Genomic DNA, 18,271 nt, shown 5'->3' on the forward strand with positions numbered 1-18,271 from the left:
CTAGAAAAAAATCCCCAAAACTAAAAACTACGCACTCATACCTTTTCATTGTCAAATGACAGCTTTGTTTTTGCAGCATGGGATTAACTGTCTCACATTCCTCTGTGATATTAGTCTGTTTTCCATGAACAAATCCTTTATATCGCTTCCACCCAGTAAGGCATGTCATCTGCTGTAAAGACGATGACATGAATGTCCGTTTGCACCTGGACACGAGAGATGTCACGCATGAGTGGCACAAGCAAAGGTCATTTGGTATCGCCTGTTTAGAGGAATTACACACAGTTTTAAAGACAAATGTGCTGACTGCGAATGTGTGACTCCACAGAACTCTCAATAGTAGTAGCTAAAAAGCTAAATAAATCACATATAAAGTGTATTTTAGAATGTGGAGGGAATAAAAAAAATCACATTTTAGCGCATTCACAGATTATTGAATTACTGAGTTACGTTATTTTACTGAGTCCTATATAAAAAAAAAAATCTGTTTTGTTTTTGTTTTTTTGCGCAATGAAAATTCCGGTTTACCTACGCGCCTGTACCAGATTTGTCCTCTCCGTCTCTCCGTAGCCGAGCAGGAACCAGTCGCGCGGGTTGCTGTGTGAATAACATTTCGCGGGAGATTAGCAAGCGGAGAGTGTGTCTGCTGTCAACACGGACGACTGTAACGTTTTACTGAATCCATAGCAGAATGAGTTTGTGGGTGGACAAATATCGTCCGTCGTCCCTCGGGAAACTGGACTTTCATAAAGAGCAGGCGGCGCAGCTCAAAAACCTGGTAAGAGAAATAAGCTCCTCCATGATGGCTGTTTATTCAGATTGGCGGTAGCGTCGTAAATAATGCTGCATGTGAGCAGGCATGATCGACAAGTTTAGCTTTGCAAGACAATTGTGGGGGGATTTACTGAGCTGGTTAAGAGGTTTTTGTGTACAGCTTGTAAAACAACCCCGTTCATGCTATCGTGGACGTTACTAGCTATGTGCAACTTGTTCCACTTTGACACTATAATGGAGCCAGAACCTCACAGTATTGACCAAGAGGGAAAATAGATCCCTATATCTGATGGAGCAAATGCCATTTTAATAAGGCTTCACATCCGCTTAAAGATGATCTCATCCTCTCACACTTTCTGTATACACATCACACACACCATCCTTTCCTAGACAGAGTATTGTGCACACACAACTTGTGTTTTTGAAGTGCTTGTTCACATATGTTCATCGTTTAGGAGGTACTATTCATACTTTTTGTGTTTCTTATTCCATTCATGTGAATGCTTGAAAATGGTGTTTTCAAAAACATACAGTTTTGGTGAGAAAATTTAATCCACTGACGTCTTGGTCATGAGTGTAATGGTAATATTGAGCTTTTAATCATTCCATCCATCTATCCATCCATCCAAACTATTGTTCTTCCAAGTTGGAATGATTGCATGGTGCATATCTTTTATGACTTTAAAAATAATTGGTTGTAAAAGTTTGAATTTATTTTAGATTTTCTCTCATCTCTGAAGAGTTCATTTAAATTGGTTGATTTCTAGCATGGACCCGGCTTTTAAGCATAGTCCACAAAAGGGTTCAGTTTAGCCAGGAGCTTTTAGTAGTTTAGCCTGCTTTTCCAAACCAGCTTTGGTTTATTTTTAGGATGATTGTCCTGTTACAGCACCCAATTTTGTCCAAGTTTCAACCATCTAGATTTTGGATGTAGTCCCCCTTCTCCATTATTCCATCCACTCTGTGCAGTGTACCGCTACCACTGGCACATCTTCAATTACTGACTTTGGCATTTTACATTGTTCTGAGTATTGGTCAGTCCAATGAGTGCTGTCAAACAAATCCTTTCTATGCTGGCAAAGAGAAACTACCAGTTGTAGTCGACTGTGATAACTAATGAGAAGTTAATAGGTCTGAAGTTAACCTTCAGCACCATCAATAAAATAAATTTAAACTTGTTCACCCAATTCTTGTTTTTTGGGTTGTTGTCTTGTGTTTTGGTCATTTAAGATGTATACTGCACAACGTTTTTACGCTGGAGAAACAAAATCCCAAAATAACCATGACATGACCTTGATAATTCATGAGTTGACGTAAACTCCTGAACAAGAACAGCTAAGAAAAAGTAATATAAAAAGGTATATAATATACTGTAGATAATGAAAAGTAAAGTTTAATAACAGTTGTCACATTTTCTTTGCATGCAGAGCAGTGTTGCTCTCATTGGCAACATAACGCAATGTTGGTAATATTTAAAAGCAAAGATATAATGTCTAATTCTTTAGAAAAAAAAACTTCAAACACAAGGAAAAAAGAAAGAAAAACTACAAATTTTGTGTTAATGTTTCAGGTTCAGGGTGGTGACTTCCCACACTTGTTGGTGTACGGTCCATCAGGTGCAGGCAAGAAGACTCGCATCATGTGTCTGCTGAGGGAGCTCTACGGTCCTGGGGTGGAAAAGCTTCGCATTGAGCACCAGACCATTGTGGTAAGAGGGAAAATAATTAAACAATCACTCTCCCCAAGCGAATAACTTCTGTAAAATACACCTTTCACATGCTGTATTTAGAGTCACATCTCTGATCAATCTTCAACTTTTTAGACTTACAACTTAAAGATTTAGTTGATTTCCCAGTTTGTGGTTTTTGTCTGCAGGCTCCCTCAAAGAAGAAAATTGAGATTAACACCATAGCCAGCAACTATCACTTGGAAGTAAATCCAAGGTGAGGAGATTTTCTTACTTGATAGTTGCACTCCTGTATCTTTACTTTTTCCCTCCAGTACATGTGACAACTATAGTTGCTATAAAAGGCCTTTTTGCTTCGGCTTTAATGTTTGTTTATTGTATTTCTGTTCTGTGCTGTACAGTGATGCGGGGAACCAGGACCGCGTGGTGATTCAAGAGCTGATCAAAACTGTGGCACAGTCTCAGCAAATCCAGTCGAGCACACAGAGAGACTTCAAAGGTAGAAGTGTGCTAATTTAGCCTGTAGTCAAATGTATGAAGACTTAACCGTTAAGACTAAAAATGTAGACTTGCGGGATTATGTTTTATCTGTGAACTCATTTCACCTATTTACCATTTAGCTCTGTGAAGTCACAGCATCTACCTGTCACTTATTTAGCAATTGGCACCCTTATCTTTTTCTTTTTCTCAGTGGTGTTGCTAACAGAGGTGGACAGACTGACGAAGGATGCCCAGCACGCTTTGCGTCGGACGATGGAAAAGTACATGGCCACCTGCAGACTCATCCTCTGCTCCACCTCTACATCCAAAGTCATCGGGCCAATTAGGAGCCGTTGTCTGGCGATTAGAGTTCCTCTGCCGAGCACAGAAGAGGTGAGACGAATTTGGTGTCTTTTGGCGTGCTCTTACTAATCTACATTATTTGGAACTTGTGTTTTTGTTCATTAAAGTAACTTTTTCTCTGCTGTATTCTTGTTTTTTAAGGTTTGTAATATTCTTACGTCCGTCTGTAAAAAGGAGGGTCTCGTCCTCCCGCCTGAGCTGGCCAAGCAAATCGGCGAGAAATCTGGTCGCAACCTCCGTAAAGCGCTTTTGATGTGCGAAGCCTGCCGAGTGCAGCAGTAAGTTGTGGCAAAACTTACTATTTTCTTTCTTATGTTGGAATTAAACCTAAACACATACTTATTTAGCATATCTTATTATTCACAGGTATCCATTCTCAGTGGACCAAGACGTCCCGGAGACAGACTGGGAGGTTTATCTTAGAGAAACGGCTAATGCCATCGTCAGCCAGCAGAGTCCTCAAAGGTACATGTGACAGAGATTTGGTTCTGTTAGAGATCAAACTTGTGGAGATACTTTGATGAAAATTCCCACCCGTGTTTGTTCCAGGTTGTTGGAGGTCCGAGCCAGACTGTATGAGCTCCTGACCCACTGCATCCCTCCTGAGATTATCATGAAGGTATCGTTTACTTCACGTTATCTCCTGTGAAAGTGCAGTTTGTGGTTGTCTTTAATGAAGAGGCTGTAAAAGTGTCCTTGTTCATTCCTCTAACAGTGTCTCGTGAAAGAGTTGCTTAATAACTGTGATGGGCAGCTGAAGACGGAGGTGGCTCACATTGCAGCCTACTATGAGCACAGACTACAGCTGGGGAGCAAAGCCATCTACCACCTGGAGGCGTTCACTGCCAAGTTCATGGCCATCTACAAGAAGTTCATGGAAGATGGTCTGGATGCGATGATGTTTTGACTTTAAGTGGACTTTAAATAGACCGATATTTTTCTGGTCAGGAGTTTAACAGCTGCGTTTCTTTGTTGCCTCCACAACTTTCACTGGACTTGAGACAGGCTTCTGTTCTTTTTAGGCATTGTGGTGATGCTGACACAGTTTACTCCACAATAAGTCTTACAGTTTCTGGCTTTATGCGTAGTTGCCCAAAACCCTCAGCGCTAAACGCTGTTAGTAAACTTTGATCTCTCTGTGTAGTCGTGTAAACTACTAATAGGGGTGGTGTGATGACCACCCCGGGAGGGGGGGGGAATTCACATTGTACTGAACAAAACAATAAATTGCTTTGATTACAGATATTCTGATCTGTATGCTGTATGGATGTGACCAAATCTATAATGATTATCATAAACACTGAGCCTTTTTTTTAACCTGAAATCGAGATATTGATGCATGGTACGTATGAGCAAAGGGGGATGTAACGCATCATATTTCAGGATGAGTCAGCCTGTAGTAAATGGATAACAAGATTGCCCAAACTAGGGTGAATACAATTACAGATGGATGATACATTCATTCATGTATGCACAGCTCGCTGAAGGTCCCTCCACACCATTTCCATCAGGCCTCAGTGTGGACTTTGGGTCATTGGAGCACTTTATTTTCTTTTTTCAGCCTCTCTGTTGTAAATTTGTTGCTGTGTTTGGGATCGTTGTCCTATTGCTTGTCCTAATTTCACCAGAATACTTTGGCATACAGAGGAGTTTGTGGCCACTTCACGGTCCTGTGGCTGCAAAACGAGCCCAGATCATCAGCCCTCCACTAGTTGGTATGAGGTGTTTGAGCTGATGTGCTAATTGGCTTTTGTTAAAAGTAATGCTGTGCAGCATGACCAACATCTGCATTTTTGTTTTTCCTGTCGAAAGAAAATTGTTCCAGAAGTCTTGTGGTTTGTTCAGATGCATCTGAGCTGTGCTGCCATGTTCCTTTTAGAGAGGCTTTCTCCTGGCAGTCCTTCCAAAGACGCTGCATGTGTTCAGCCTTTTTTTAATTGTATTGTCATGAATTCTAACATTTAACCTGCTAACTGAGGACTATGAGTCTGAGCTGTAGGCCACTCCTGGGAAAACTGTACACGTGTAAACGCACAGCTTAGTGCTCCAGAGCAGCAAACTCAAAATTTCTGCTTTTATAGAGGAGTTACTCTTGCAACCTACTTTATTCCTGTGGAAGTGCACTTAGAGTGTAGTGTGTACTTGGTTTTTCACAGGCCTGCATAGACTCCTGTGAAAACTTTCTTTTTCACAGCTGTACGTACTGTATGTAAAGGCAGCTGGAACAAGGGCGTAATGCAACATGTTTCCAGGGTGAGCCAAAGCATGTGTGCTGCAGGTATGTAATTATATAACTGTGGGCTCTAACCACATTACTTCAGGACACACAAACAGAGATTCACTTGCACTAACAAAAATGGCCAAACTAATGCAAATAATACAAAAAAGCTGAATTATAGAGCTTAATTTACACTTTTTGTTAAGTGTCCAAATAAATAATTACATGTCTTTTAAAAGCTCACTGTCCTGTAATCTTTCTTGTTAAACTCAAAGTAACTTAGAGGTGGAATGAATGCGGTTTGTGTCCTGCGAATCAAAATTAATTTTGTGACTGTCAGACCTTTGATCCCAACTCTAACATGTCTGCGCAGCTTCATTTGTGATTCTCTTTCAGCCACTTCTTAGTTCTTGTAGCATTTGCTTAATTTTGTTTATTTAGTACTCGTCTTGGAGAAAGAATGTGTCACCCTGGACAGACCATTATTTGTGAACTTGTTAATCCTCTGCACTCTCTCCATACAATGAAAACAAATAGACGTATTGGAGACGTAAGGTTATCTAAAATAGAGATGTTTTATTAACACCAGCATTACTTAGTGACATATAAAGCCTAAAATGTGAGGCTGATTGCAGCATGTCTTAAATCAAACCTCCTTTAGCATCAAATCCAAACTATTATAGTCTGAACAGACTGCACTGCTGCAAGCACACTTTTGGTCGAAGCAGCTCCTGCCATCAGTAACATTCCTTGTGTCTCTTGGCTGTATAGTAAATAATGAGGCCCAGGGTGATCAGCACCCCTGAACCTACCAGAATCAAGAAGCCCATCACAGGACTCTTGCCCAGGACGTGGCAGCTACGGCAGGGCGGTGCCACACTGGGACACAGCTGTGGCTCTGCTCCTTGAATCGGGAAGCCGTTATGCTCGATGATGTTGCGATAGTTGGAAAGAGAGGCTTTGACAATGACTTCCTCGTGGACTTGGCCATACAAGCCGAACCCCGGGTCTCTCTGATCGTTCAGGGCATAGGCAAAGTAACCCTTCAGGTTTACACCATCCAGAGTGTATGCTGTGGAGGACAGAGGAGGAAAGGCAGCATGTTAGATATTGAGTCTTCTTTTGGTTGCTTCCTTTAGGGGTCACCACAACAGATCATCTGACTCTATCTCAAACTCTTACAAGCCTCCATAAATCTTCTCTGAGGTCTTTGTCTTTTCCTCTTGAGTGACAGGAGAAAAGAATAAACTTAGTCAATCTCTGACCTAATCCCACCCCCACCTTAAACCTGTCTGTCTCGCTGTCCTCATACATGTCCTTCACCTACCTCACACACTTCTCTGCTGCTCCTGACTTTCTTGTGGAGTACCACAGTTCCTCTCTTGGCACCCTATCCAAGAGAGGAACCTCAGCACCTTAGCTGTACTTTCCCAGTCATCTTTCTCTACCACCCAGTCTTCTGCAACCTCAGATATTCAGTATGAATAAAAGTAAATAAAACATTAATGCCCTATACAGCCAACAACACATAAATACTACAGTTATTCTATAATTCATTAACTCAAACATATGCAGCTAGATATTGCTCTACATTTGCGCTTCAGGAGCTTAATAAAAATTGCTCTAACCTGTGTATATAAACTACTTTGAAAAAGACCAAATAAGCATAGATGCTGTCGCCGTATTAAGAATAAGTTACCTACAAATGCTCTCCTTACAGCCTGAGATAACAGCTGTCCAACCAAGTGAAGTAAAAAAACATTTCTAGCTATAACCTCCAGCCTAGGTTGGCTAAGCAATTGACATCGACCTTCACTGTTGACGCCCAAGGCCAAATGATCTTGAAAAATAATTTCGACAAACCCTCTTGAGCAATATTTCATATCAAACGGCAAAGTGAGAGCAGTAGAGCGCACTTTTTTATGTCACCTTATGTCACTCCATAAGGTTTTGCAAAACCACACCCTGCATGAATATATCTTAATATATCTTTTAAAAGTTTTTACATCTTATAGAAGCCAAAGATTTTAGCCAGTTCTGCTCCAGTCATAAGGGTAAAGATAATTAAATACACCATTTTATTATAGAATTCTTCGAGGTCATAGGTCAAATCAGGGTCACAAAAATGAGGAAAAACCCTTAGTTTCCATGGTTATCTCCAAACTTTAAAGCAACATATTAGTGATTGGAGGACATAAGCACTTTGTGTGTTTGAGCTCTTTAAGACATTATTTTTCAGTACAACATTCATATTACCAATGCTGACATCAGCATAAAACAAAGTTTAAGTATAGCTCTTTCTCTTCGGGTGGAGCTGCGCTGTCTGAGTGCTCTTGTTATTTCCTGTACTTTGGCAAAAGTCAAAGTGCATGTGAAAATGTCTCTCCCATCGCTTTTCTTAAAAAAATGACTAATAATAAACTTAATGTGGCTCCAGCAACACTACAAGATATCATCCTTTGGTGTAACACAGTAAGCTTTACAAGGGCAGGGACCTGACTCAAAACTTCAGCGTGGACTGTGCGTGCATCTCTGTTGATATTTGTGTTTGCAGTTACGTGGGTCCAAGTCAGCTGACTGAGCTGGGATCAGTGACCTAAATAGCTGTCTAATAATTAAACTGCATTGAGGCCACAGAGGGGAGAAGACTTTATCTCTACAGGATTGTACACAAGTTGCATGACATTAATCCACAAAAAAGTCTCACCTTTAAGTGCCTCGTTGATATAGTTGTACAGGTAGTAAACTCTCAGGCTGTCCTTGAAGCGGGCCGGATCTTCCTGGACCCCGTTAGCCATCACGTAGACGGGCACGTCGCTGTAGTGCTCTTTCACCTTACAGAGCAAAAAAAAAAACAGAGCCTCTTATGCTGCTATTACACTGAAACAACATCTGACCTGAAAGTTTTCATCCACTCAGTATGAAAACACATAACTGCAACGGGAAACAGATGGTTGCACACCACAACCATCACAACAGTCTTACCCAGTTGAGGGCTTTCCTCAGTCCCCAGGGCACGACAGGTCTTGGGGACATGATCCACGTGGTATCAATCATGTGTTGGACTTCAAGCATTGCTGTGTAGGTGTATCTGTAGATGTAGAAAATAAGAGTGACTAAAGAACTTCCTATTAGTTAATAAATAATTTCTGATGAGCCTGGATAGTGTTGAAGTCATATTAAAACAGAGTGGAGTGTCCAGAGGAGTGAGGTCGTACGAGTCTTCCTTGGCGTGAGTCACAAGCTTGGTACTGAAGTGGCTGATGGCAAAGAAGTCATACGTCCCTTTAACCAGCTGTCTGTCGTCCTTCTTGAAAACTGGCAGTCTGTGGAAGCACATAAAATATAACTAAAATTTAACTGCGTACACTTAATATTACACACAAGGCTTTAAAACTGTACCACACTGTGAATGAAGGATTTGTACTCGAGTGAGTTCAGCTGCCGCAGCCAGCTCCTCATCCCCACAGGATAGTCCCCACTGCCAAAGATTGGCTCTGCGAACCAGCCGACGCAGAAGTCTAAAACCCTTTTAGCCGGCTCCACGTCTTTTCGGCTGAATGAAAATGCCGGCTCCACCCAGTCCATATGCAAAGCCAGAGACACCTGATATTACACAAAGCATGCCAAGTTCAGGTGAGCATCTGAGAATATTTCTTTCTCCTGGTGTCCACACCAGGGGCGGATCTAGAAGGGTGGCACGGGGTGGCAAGTGCCACCCTAAAATGATCCCTTGCCACCCCAAGTGCCACCCCAGTTTTACATATGACAGTGTTGTTTATGAAAATAAGATAGCATTAACAGTTTGAGTGTAGTTACAGTCAACAGTGAATATAAATGCTAAAACTGAATATATTGGATAGTGTCCCGTCCCCCCCACCACCATTAATAAATGGTTCAGCCCATAGCAGGACCTGCTTTTTTCTTGTTTTTAGTAGCAAGCGATGCTTATGATTGTGCCAGAGCACATTTTGAACAACACCATGGGAATTTTGGCTTTTACACAGGTGGTTGGATGTTGCACTCTGGAAATGGAAGGAAGGTGAGTGTTATTAACCCTCTGTGGTCCACGGACACGCTGCACCTCCAAATCACATGACTATTTTAAACTTTTTTTTACTGGCACACGTCATTTGTGGGGCATCTTACTGCAAAACCTGATTGTTCTCTCATTTTAGTTTTAGTAATATTTTTAAATGGTTGTAGAAAATGAAAAAAAAAACCTGGCAGGTGTATTGGCTGCATTTTTAGATAAATAGCTGTACATTTTGTAAACATATACAGAATTTATATTTGCAATTCAAGTTATAAAAATGTACTCAACATGTCTGTGGGGTTTTTTTACAGTAAAAAAAATACTACTAGGATTTTAAGTTCTTTGTGTGATTTCAGATCAGTAATAGTACTATTAATAGTAATAGTAGTACTAATGCAGTATGTCAGTGAAAAAAATAACTAAATTCAGTTGAGCTGAAAAGATACCAAACAAGGCAAGGGGGAAAAAATAAAATGAAACAATCTGAGGGTGAAACGTAAACTCAAAAGGAGTCAAAAATGGCCGTTTGTATTTCAGACCTCAGTGGGTTAATCCAACAAATCATGAAAAATTAGGTTTAAATTTTTGTTCATCACAGTGCAGATTTCTGAAATTTTGTGTAATTTAAGCTGTAACTATGTGATTGTTTTCTAACAAAAAACAGTGTGAAACTTAAGTTAGACTTGTTTTTGTAAACGAACCGCCCCATGTTGTGTAGCTTTCTGGATTTTATACTTATTGGGCTACATATTTATTTATTATACACGCTATACAGTACATAACATCAAAACTCACATGTTTTATGTAACTAAAGTGTGTAATTATGTGGGCTACAGACAATAATTAAGTTATAGACTATATTTATATGAAAAACGTGTATGCTTACTGAATCATTCTAACCATATGTTAGGCTTTGATTTTGCCACCCCATTTGATTTCTTTGCCACCCTCATGCCACCCTAAGAAAGCTTCTCTAGATCTGCCCCTGGTCCACACAGAACCAGCACTTCACTGACCTTTCCTCCCTGTGCATATCTGAACTCGCGGTCGTAAGCATGCCAGGCCAGCGCGTGAGCCCGCAGCATCTCATGGCCCTCCGGGTAGCTCACCATCTCATCGTTTGGTTCGTTCAGGGTGATCCATATCTTCACATAGGCCCCTAGCTCTCTGTAGCAAAGCCTGGCATAGTCTGCAAAGGCCTCTGGAGTCTTACTGTTACAAGGGAAAACAATATCTACATTAAGAAACTGAAATGGAAGTAATCTTGCTGCTCTGATATATCTAATAAAAAATAAGTATATACACAGTATAAGTATGTACTGTGGCTCAAGACTTTTGCACAGTGACAACATTCAGGCACTTACATGTGATTTCAAAAAATAATAATGGTGGCTATCATTCTACTTTAAAAACAACGTCAGATGTCACTAATGGAGTTAAAAATGCCAGCACATCAGACTTTCAAATATTGGGATTGCTGGTTTTAGTATCTCTTTATTACAGGAAGAGAAAACACGGAGCAGTCAGCGATCACGCAGGTGAAAACATGGACACACTGTTCCTGGAAACATCGCCGCATGTTTGCTTTTATATCACACCACTCTGCCCATTACTGTAAGCTGTGATAAACCATGACTCATAGAAATTAAGGTGTATTTGTTCTGTATTCGGAGCAAATTTTCAAGCTCAAACGGTGTTTATATAAGCGCTCTATCTGACCTGTTCAGCCACTTGTTGGCAGTATCCAGCGGGGCCGGCAGGCTGCTGCGCTGGCGGGTGTGGTGCCAAAGAGTGACCACAGGTGTGACATTAGCCTGGAGCAGCTGACGTGAGAAACAGCGATAGTACCCCAGCAGGGTGGTGTTAGGATGAGCCACATCCCCTGTAGGCACCAGAGCTGACCAGTTGAGGGAGAAGTGGAAGTGGTTTACTCCAATCTGCCTGATTTCTTCCACCTAGGGAGGAGAAGGAGGAGGGATACACACTGAAACTAAGAAACCTCCCTCAAACCTTTACATGCTGTAACCCAAAAAAGAGCCAAAACAGGTGGCAGGTGGGTAAAATGGCCAACCTGCTGGCGGATGGTGGCGTAATCGGCACAGTGTGGGGTTCGATGTAGAGGCGGCGCGCTGAAGCCCTCCAGCTTCAGCAGCTCTCCGTTGTTGGAGATGTTCCAGAGGTAAACGTTTGGGTCTGCAAACTGGGTGGGCGTGGTCTCCACCTGTGCGAATAACGATGCAAAACGATCAAAGCAGTTTTGCAGGATGTCTCTGAGGGTTCATGTGGTTTATGATTAAGAGAGGGTTAATTACTGTCCCTGTTTCTAAGTTGGACTTTCACCATAGAAAACGCAGGCTGGAAGTAATGTAATCCACACGATGCAAGTTCGATCAGGGCAAGAGAAATACTTTCAAATAAGATATTATAATCACTGCATAAATCTTCAAAATGTCCAACAGAGCCGTCATGTTAAATATGTTATAGATATCAGCCCCACAGATGGTAGAAACAGGTAAACAGGTCCATTGTCAGCTCTATTGTGAGTCCCTGAATCAAAGCTGAGACAGTTAAGTTAATATTTTCTTGAGTTGACATCTCCAAGGAAGCATGTAACATGGTAGACGAATGTACCTGTATTAATTCAGCTCCATATTGTTTTTTGAAGTTGCACTGGGTTGGGAGTGGTTGTGTCACATTTTTGGTGAGCCAATGGCTGTAATGGGGCTGGACTAATTAGAGGCAGGTGTACCTGATTGCACTGATACACTGGTCTACTTATAGCCCACACTACAAACACTGCTGCGTCATTTTGTCTTTCTCTGCAGGTGTGTAAAATGGTAAATGGCCTGTATTTATATAGCGCTTTACTGTGTAATGTAATGAAATCTGATATGTTTGGGATGGATGGGTTTTGCACTGTGAGTTATATAGTGAGTGTTTCATTTTGTCTCTCTGTGCAGGCCAGGGCCTATTATATGCCACAGCCTAAAGGCAGCAGAGTTGCAGAGGCTGTAGTGACCACTGGCTATCTACTTGCAGGGTGGTGCTAACCCCTGTTGAAGTCAACACGTGGAGTGCAACAGGCATTGTGGCATAGCTGGCTCTGGCCTTGGGACTGTGTGTATTTACTTGATTCGCAAATGGGACACTGGACTGTTTTATCTTTTGATTATCGTGTCAATAAATTATCTTTTAGAATTTTATTGACTATCATCTTTTTGCCCACGGCTGAGACGGTTGGTCAGACCTGGAATCTTTTTTGGGTGTGTTACAAGCATTCTAATCGCCTTTCATTCATTATCCGACCTCTGGCCCGCCATGACTTCCGCATCCATCTGCAAAACCCCCTGCAGTGCCTACACACCATCTCCTCCCGGGCTCAGTTTACATGCACAAACACCCACAAGCACCTGGATTGAGTTGGCTGACACACCCCAGGCGAAATCACAGGGGAAGGATCCTTGTACTGGTCTGTTCTCAGGAAGTTCTGGGAAACCGTTGCTCTGGATGACGTTTCTGTAGGAATGATGACAGCGGCACAAACTTTCTTCCTTTATTGTGTCTCTTTACTGTGTTTGTAAGACATAATTGTGATTTTTTTTATATATATATAAAAAGAGAAGAGTCCTTAACTGAACCAAGATGAAATGGTTACTGCAGATATGTTGTGCTGTCTAACCTTCTCTACATCTTCTCCATCAATGATCTCAAAGTAAACATCCCATTTCTTGGTACTGGTGCTTACTGATCATTAAATCTCTTCTTAATCCAGCTTCAACAACTCTTTCCCACTACATGAAGGTAGTGGAAATGAGTTGTTGGTGTGGCTCATCAGCTTTATCGCTCTGCTGTGCTGCTGTACAGCATTTTATTATCATAGTAACTTATTCTGCTGTTGGAGGAATTCAACAGATACCTGCACAAAATGATAAGAACTGAACACATGCCTGTAAAAGGTGGCAGATGTCTTTGGCTCCCTCTTCATGTCAGGAGTGTTGAAGTCCACATGGTAAAGCCCCCGTCGTATCCCGTATTCCCTGTGCCACTCAAAGCCGTCTATCAGAGACCAGGCGGTGTATCCAATCACGTTCACTCCATCTATGACGATTGCTGGATTACAAACACAACAGCGCAGATGACCCATATTTAGTTTCAGTGTGAAGATATCGGGTTGCCATTGTTTTTATGACCACTTATGCTGATATGAGAATGTCAATGCACGACACTGGACTTACACTTTAGCGCCTCGGCGATGAACCTCTTGAGGTAGTACATGTGTTTTGGGTCTTTTGTCTTGGTGTTGCCGAGGACGTACCTGCATGGAAACCAAGACGTTCAACAGAGACATGAGGTGGCATCAAAGAGGTGCTGTGCAATCAGCAGAGCGTCTACACCTACCAACCACTCTGCACCACAAAGATGGGGGGGTTGTCATACTCCGTGTTGACCCAGTATAGCAGCATCCTCAGGTCCAGATCCTCCTGCTGCCCAAACTTGAGGCTGTCGTTGATCAGATGGAAGCTCAGCGCCGCTCCGTGAGAGAGGGCAAAAAAGTCAGCTGTTCCTTTCACCTGTTCACTTTCTTCCGGCGTGAAGGAGGGCAGACGTGAGCCCAGCCTTGACTTCATGCAGGGAGGGTAGTCCCCATCTATGAACAGTGGCCGGGCGAACCAACCCAGGACGTGGTCCAGGGAGCACTGACATTCTCTCAGGCTTTCCAGGCGAGTGCGGCTGGGCTTGATCCAGTGAGAGGCCAGCGCCATGGACAGTTTGCCATGGTGTCGTGGACGGTAGTGGCGGTCGTAGAGATGCCAAGCAGCTGCGTGAGCCTGGAGGAGGGAGAAGCACAGAAAAAGAGGGGAGATGGGTGGATGGGATGTAGGCATAAATGCTGGGAAGGATGACACAAAACAAATATAACATTAATAATATTAAATATTATAAGGCCTTGAGATTTATTATTTTCACAGCAGCCCAGAAACAAATACATTATTACTCATGAGAGCAGCTCGATCAAATATTCGTTCCTACACAATCAGGTTATCCACGATGATGGAGTTTATAGATTAACAGTTTTAAAGAAAAAAACTTGTCATTGCTCCACCCGCTTCGTCTTCATGTAAGTCATACATTTCAAGCATCTTGAAACGTTCTACACTCCAGTAAACAAGACCATAAAAAAAGATATACATAATTTTTAAGAGAGTCCAAATCCAAATAAGCATGGCGAGCCAAAGCCATGAGCTTCGCTGTCAGCAGGTCGGTAAAGATCCTCAGGCAGAAAATGATAAGGAGTTACTCATGGTGCTGAAGAAAAATTAAGAAAACAATCAACATAGTAAGATGTTTGTTTCTGTGAGGTTATTGTCTGCAATAGCTTTGCTTATTTGTGAACTAACGTGTAGTCAGCAGGATTTACAAAGACGTTATATATAAAATAATGACATGTTTTGCAAGTATCTTTACGACTCTGTGTGATTGTACCTGCAATATAATAAATCAAGTCCTTTTTGACCATTTAAATTTCTTTATAATACTGTGATGTCATATTTTTGTTGCAATTTCTTGGCTAGATCTTGCTTTAAAAAGACTTTTGTAACCCTTTAAAGACTAAACTGGGAAATAATGGCATACATGAGTTTTAATTTGTATCAAATTTGCTACATCTAGCTTTTTTTTTTCTTTTTTTCTTTAAAATGCATTTCCCATTAACAGAAGTGTTCTTTATGCCCCAAACTGACAGGTTGGATGGAAACAAGTCATTTACAATAAATACTACAGGCAATCTTAGTTTAAGTGTTATAATTTTTTTAGATTTGTTGGCCTGTACTCTGTCAAAAATATCTCCCCTGAATGATATCAAGTGAATTTGAGAAAGAACATTCCCTTCACAAGGCATAAGCGCCAGTCAGTTTTTGGTAAAGTGACTGTTATATCACTTTATATCATCCTAAAATGTCTCATTGACATTAAAAATGTCCTTTTTATGGGAGAGCTGGCCCAGAGAGCAGAAAATGTAACGTAAAGATGCTTTAAGTATTGGATTGGCTACAGAGTCAAATGAATACTTACAAAACAGGTAATTTCTTTATTTTAGAAATAACCCCTTCAAATCCTCTTCACTAAAGTTGTTTTAATAATGTAAGCACATATTTTAGATATTTTAAAAAACACACATACACACAGGAACAACATAGAATCACCTTGAGCAGGTTGTGTCCAACCCGGAATGGAAGATCAGGGTCGGTCTTTATCCCGGGAGCCACCACTCCGGTGCCATATCCGTGTCTCGCCACCACAAAGGGGTTATCGATGGTGATCCAGTACTTTACGTCATCCCCGAAAGCCTGGAAACAGAAATCGGCGTAGTCTTTGAAAATCCCCACGAGCTCCGGGTTGCTCCATCCGCCGAGGGTCTGCTGCAGGTGGTCTGGCAGGTCCCAGTGGTAGAGCGTGACCACCGGCTCCACGCGGATCTCCTTCAGCTTCTTAATGAGTGTCCGGTAGTAGTTGGTGCCGATTTCGTTGTAACTGCCACGGGTACCGTTGGGAAAAATCCTGGACCAGGACAGGGAAAATCTGTAGTGGCTGACCCCTAGCTGTTTAATGGCTCGGATGTCAGCGTTGATGTTGTGGTAGCTGTCGCTGCCCACGTCTCCGGTGATCATTCGGGTGCCGCCGCGCGTAAAAGTGTCCCAAATGGAGAGCCCCTTCCCGTCCTTTTCGAATGCGCCCTCCACCTGGTACGCGGCCGTACCCACCGCCCATATGAAGTCCTTGGGGAAGGTGTCATAGAGGAAAGCCTTGTCTGCCGGATAGGGCAGCTTATTGAAGCGACCCCAGGTTTTCAAGCCAGCGTTAGGCTTTGCGGTCACGGGGGTGAAGAAGCCAAGAAATGTCACGAAGGTGAGCAAAGCCTTCATGGTGGCCGTCAATACTGGCTTTGGATGTCCAGTTTTGTCCCTTAAAGGGGCTCTTATTTAATCATGCTTGGAGCTTTTCAGTCACTAAACACGGGACTGTGGAGCGCAGTCAGCCAGCTGTGAACCCACCACACGCCGCCTCTCCAAATCTATCAATTATTAGCCAAAGCACCTGACGCAACGAGCTCTCCAGGCACAACCTGATGTTAAGAGCCCCAAATGGCCAATCCTTTGCTTAACCACATTAGTTTTAACAACAACTGATGGGACATGGATACATTAAATATGCTTGTTTTGTCTGTTCAAGCAAGGCCGCAGTTTGGCTTTTTTTTTTTTCTTTTTTAGTCTAGATGTGATAAAGTATTCACAGCACAGGAAAGGAGAGTGGCCCAGGTGTAACACCCCTAATATAATCCCAGTAACGGTCCTATTATTATGCATCCTCAGCTGGCACATAATTTCATAACTGTATTCCGGTGTCACACATCAAGCGCAATAAAAGCTCATCGACATTTCTCACCGGATCCGGTTCACTCAGGACCCCACACAGAAAGAGAGGGGGGTGAAGAGGAGATGTATGCAAACAGCAGACTGAGTGTACCCTGCAGCACATCACTTCCTTATCTTCCTGCTCTCAGCTGGGTTGCTTGGAAACTCAGGCCTCTCTTGCTGTCGGCTATTTTGGTCCATATAGCTGCTGCATAAATATGTGAAGAGACATGAGTCTGTTGGTGCTGCTGGCAGCTTCCAGCCTGACACTCCAAATCTAACCTGACCTCCTTAACCTACACCAGACTCTGTATACAGTTCTAATGCCACAATCACATTTCAATGCAGATTGTTTAAATAATATAAAGGCAGCAAACAAATATGTCCAAAAGCATTTCTAATCATACTTGTTTTCTTTAGAAAGAATGTATTATTTATTATTCCTGTTTGCACACAATAAGAGCTTTATTTCGTTTTATTGAGCCATGGCACAAACCACCACTGTGCAATGATGTGTTTTATCTTATGCAATCCTCACAGCTTGTAAAATAAGATAAAATTGAGGGTATCTTTGGACCTTGGTCTGTAGTCTTAATAATTCTGTCCTCATCTTTACAAATGTAAACAAATATGAAAAGAAGTCATAAACCATATCTCGTAAGGAAATGTATAACTTGATCAAAGAAAGGCTCTATAAAGATGGTATGAGAAGAGTTTGTATGGGGACAGTTTGTCTCATGTTGACTGTCCTGACACGCGAGTGTTCAAATGACCGTCTGGACCACTTAATCAAAATTTTAACAAGTGACAGATTTAGTTTGTGATACCGTTTGGAAAAGCTCAGAGTTCACCTGCTGAAATCCAGATTAGTGACATCAAATGAAGCCGGATCCATACTGTGAGAATGATTTTCAGTTTCAGCTTTTTCCTTCTTTGCTTCCTTCCAACCCTCAATTGTTCATCCAGCTAAGGTCATGTGGAGGCTGGTGCATACTCGAACTGAGACTGGGCCAATGAGGTCTTTACAGAATAAAGCAACCATTATCCTCATTACTGGTTAGTCTAATGGGAGGTAAGAAATGCGTGCACACCTTTAACAAACTGTTTTCCTCATTCAGCTCTGTGCATTTGAACAGGGACGTTGGAGATGAGCGTGTAGTCGCTGCTCGTCGGTGCAGCTCAGCTCAGCGGGGGACAGAAGTGCATGCTCTTGTCATTTATTGAATTTGCCTTGAAAGGCAGGTGGTTTATCTAATGCAGGGAAACAGACTCAGCCGGCAGTCGAACAGTATGTGATTAAG

The 18,271-nt window shown here is 42.1% G+C and overlaps 2 protein-coding genes across 2 annotated transcripts; one reads left to right on the forward strand and one right to left on the reverse strand.

Annotated features, from left to right (window-relative positions):
* The first annotated feature begins 606 nt into the window (after window positions 1-606).
* On the forward strand, window positions 607-4,493 carry rfc3 (replication factor C (activator 1) 3). Its single transcript, XM_085363840.1, has 9 exons — window positions 607-778; window positions 2,345-2,482; window positions 2,650-2,717; window positions 2,863-2,960; window positions 3,153-3,334; window positions 3,446-3,582; window positions 3,671-3,769; window positions 3,854-3,923; window positions 4,020-4,493. Exons 1-9 carry the CDS (start codon window positions 692-694, stop codon window positions 4,209-4,211), a joined length of 1,071 nt encoding a protein of 356 aa, XP_085219966.1. The 5' UTR covers window positions 607-691; the 3' UTR covers window positions 4,212-4,493.
* Window positions 4,494-6,101: 1,608 nt separating this feature from the next.
* On the reverse strand, window positions 6,102-16,595 carry kl (klotho). Its single transcript, XM_085364544.1, has 13 exons — window positions 15,762-16,595; window positions 13,957-14,387; window positions 13,794-13,873; window positions 13,506-13,668; window positions 12,969-13,074; window positions 11,630-11,779; window positions 11,278-11,513; window positions 10,575-10,770; window positions 8,950-9,128; window positions 8,741-8,848; window positions 8,508-8,613; window positions 8,230-8,356; window positions 6,102-6,594 (listed from the first exon to the last, which is right to left on the reverse strand). Exons 1-13 carry the CDS (start codon window positions 16,479-16,481, stop codon window positions 6,260-6,262), a joined length of 2,937 nt encoding a protein of 978 aa, XP_085220670.1. The 5' UTR covers window positions 16,482-16,595; the 3' UTR covers window positions 6,102-6,259.
* Window positions 16,596-18,271: the final 1,676 nt, after the last annotated feature.

This window comes from Diplotaxodon limnothrissa, linkage group LG10, assembly GCF_057381915.1.
Source record: "Diplotaxodon limnothrissa isolate DT_005_m linkage group LG10, D_limnothrissa_male_GT1.1, whole genome shotgun sequence".
In the NCBI taxonomy this organism is placed as follows: domain Eukaryota; kingdom Metazoa; phylum Chordata; class Actinopteri; order Cichliformes; family Cichlidae; genus Diplotaxodon; species Diplotaxodon limnothrissa.